The sequence below is a fragment of the Oncorhynchus gorbuscha genome, unplaced genomic scaffold (genome assembly GCF_021184085.1).
Source record: "Oncorhynchus gorbuscha isolate QuinsamMale2020 ecotype Even-year unplaced genomic scaffold, OgorEven_v1.0 Un_scaffold_3167, whole genome shotgun sequence".
Taxonomy (NCBI): domain Eukaryota; kingdom Metazoa; phylum Chordata; class Actinopteri; order Salmoniformes; family Salmonidae; genus Oncorhynchus; species Oncorhynchus gorbuscha.
This window is the reverse complement of record NW_025745178.1, coordinates 52501-55205: the sequence shown is the minus strand read 5'-3', so window position 1 is coordinate 55205 and position 2705 is coordinate 52501. Positions and strand designations below refer to the sequence as shown.

The following is a 2705-nucleotide window of genomic DNA, read 5'->3' as shown; positions in this document are numbered from 1 at the left end:
AACATTCCCCCACTACTAGCCCGGGTTAACATTCCCCCCACTACTAGCCCGGGGGTAACATTCCCCCCACTACTAGCCCGGGGTAACATTCCCCCCACTACTAGCCCGGGTAACATGCCGCCGCCCGCCCCCCCCCCCCCCCCCCCCCCCCACTAGCCGGGTAACATTCCCCCACTACTAGCCGGGGGTAACATTCCCCCCACTACTAGCCGGGGTAACATTTCCCCACTACTAGCCCAGGGTAACATGCCCTCCCCCACTACTAGCCCGGGGCAACATGCCCCCCCTACTAGCCCGGGGTAACATTCCCCCCACTACTAGCCCGGGGTAACATGCTCCCCCCCACTACTAGCCCGGGGTAACATGCCCTCCCCCACTACTAGCCCGGGTAACATGCCCTCCCCACTACTAGCCGGGGTAACATGCCCTCCCCACTACTAGCCCGGGGTAACATGCCCTCCCCCACTACTAGCCCGGGGTAACATGCCCTCCCCCACTACTAGCCCGGGGTAACATGCCCTCCCCACTACTAGCCCGGTAACATCCCCCACTACTAGCCGGGGTAACATCCCCCACTACTAGCCCGGGCCAACTGTTTACTAATCCCAGCAATGTGAAGCTACCAGCCTCAGGCCTCACAGCATCATTACAATGAATGAAATCAGGTGCAACTCACTGTTCCTGTTGGAGTCTCCTCTGTCTGTAGAAGTCCTCCTTGGAGAGGGGGTCCGGAGGGTAGGAGGGGCGGGGGCCCAGCGAGTGGGGCTGGGTGTTGGGAGGGGGAACCCAGGGGGCATTAACCCCGGAGGCATCTGGCCGTGTGGGTAGAGGGGCTGAGGGGGTAGTTAACAGGGGGAGGGGTCCGGTGGAATAGGGAGGGGGTAGGACTGGGGCGGGATGGAGTGGGGGTTGGGGGAGGGTGGTAGAGGTTAGGGCCCGGGTAGAGGTGAGGGGCTGGGCCTGGGGGCGGAAGGAAGGGGGTGGCGTGGGGGGTGTGTGGTCAGAAAGAGGTCTGTAGGGTCTGGAGGGGGGTGAGAGAGAGGGGGAGGGTTACAATTTAGACTTGAGTCATTTGGTAGCTCTTATGCAATGGTGACAAAACAGCATTACAGTAGCCTGTTATGACCTCTATATTCTACAGTCCCTGTTATGACCCTATATTCTACAGTCGCCCTGTTATGACCCCTATATTCTACAGTCGCCCTGTTATGACCCCTATATTCTACAGTCGCCCTGTTATGACCCCTATATTCTACAGTCGCCCTGTTATGACCCCTATATTCTACAGTCGCCCTGTTATGACCCTATATTCTACAGTCGCCCTGTTATGACCCCTATATTCTACAGTCGCCCTGTTATGACCCCTATATTCTACAGTCACCCTGTTATGACCCCTATATTCTACAGTCACCCTGTTATGACCCCTATATTCTACAGTCACCCTGTTATGACCCCTATATTCTACAGTCACCCTGTTATGACCCCTATATTCTACAGTCACCCTGTTATGACCCCTATATTCTACAGTCACCCTGTTATGACCCCTATATTCTACAGTCACCCTGTTATGACCCCTATATATTCTACAGTCACCCTGTTATGACCCCCTATATTCTACAGTCACCCTGTTATGACCCCTATATTCTACAGTCACCCTGTTATGACCCCTATATTCTACAGTCACCCTGTTATGACCCCTATATTCTACAGTCACCCTGTTATGACCCTATATTCTACAGTCACCCTGTTATGACCCCTATATTCTACAGTCACCCTGTTATGACCCCTATATTCTACAGTCACCCTGTTATGACCCCTATATTCTACAGTCACCCTGTTATGACCCCTATATTCTACAGTCACCCTGTTATGACCCCTATATTCTACAGTCACCCTGTTATGACCCCTATATTCTACAGTCACCCTGTTATGACCCCTATATTCTACAGTCACCCTGTTATGACCCCTATATTCTACAGTCACCCTGTTATGACCCCTATATTCTACAGTCACCCTGTTATGACCCCTATATTCTACAGTCACCCTGTTATGACCCCTATATTCTACAGTCACCCTGTTATGACCCCTATATTCTACAGTCACCCTGTTATGACCCCTATATTCTACAGTCACCCTGTTATGACCCCTATATTCTACAGTCACCCTGTTATGACCCCTATATTCTACAGTCACCCTGTTATGACCCTATATTCTACAGTCACCCTGTTATGACCCCTATATTCTACAGTCACCCTGTTATGACCCCTATATTCTACAGTCACCCTGTTATGACCCCTATATTCTACAGTCACCCTGTTATGACCCCTATATTCTACAGTCACCCTGTTATGACCCCTATATTCTACAGTCACCCTGTTATGACCCCTATATTCTACAGTCACCCTGTTATGACCCCTATATTCTACAGTCACCCTGTTATGACCCCTATATTCTACAGTCACCCTGTTATGACCCCTATATTCTACAGTCACCCTGTTATGACCCCTATATTCTACAGTCACCCTGTTATGACCCCTATATTCTACAGTCACCCTGTTATGACCCCTATATTCTACAGTCACCCTGTTATGACCCCTATATTCTACAGTCACCCTGTTATGACCCCTATATTCTACAGTCACCCTGTTATGACCCCTATATTCTACAGTCACCCTGTTATGACCCCTATATTCTACAGTCACCCT

General features: G+C 51.1%; 1 protein-coding gene across 1 annotated transcript in view; it reads right to left on the bottom strand.

Annotated features, from left to right (window-relative positions):
- Positions 1–676: 676 nt before the first annotated feature.
- LOC124017740 (E3 ubiquitin-protein ligase RBBP6-like) overlaps positions 677–2705 on the bottom strand; it is a gene marked incomplete at its 3' end in the record, with an annotated part of 45327 nt that continues 43298 nt past the window's right edge. Inside the window, exon 15 of the mRNA XM_046332972.1 lies at positions 677–1021. Coding sequence (XP_046188928.1) covers positions 677–1021 — 345 coding nt within the window. The remainder of the gene's footprint in view (positions 1022–2705) is intronic.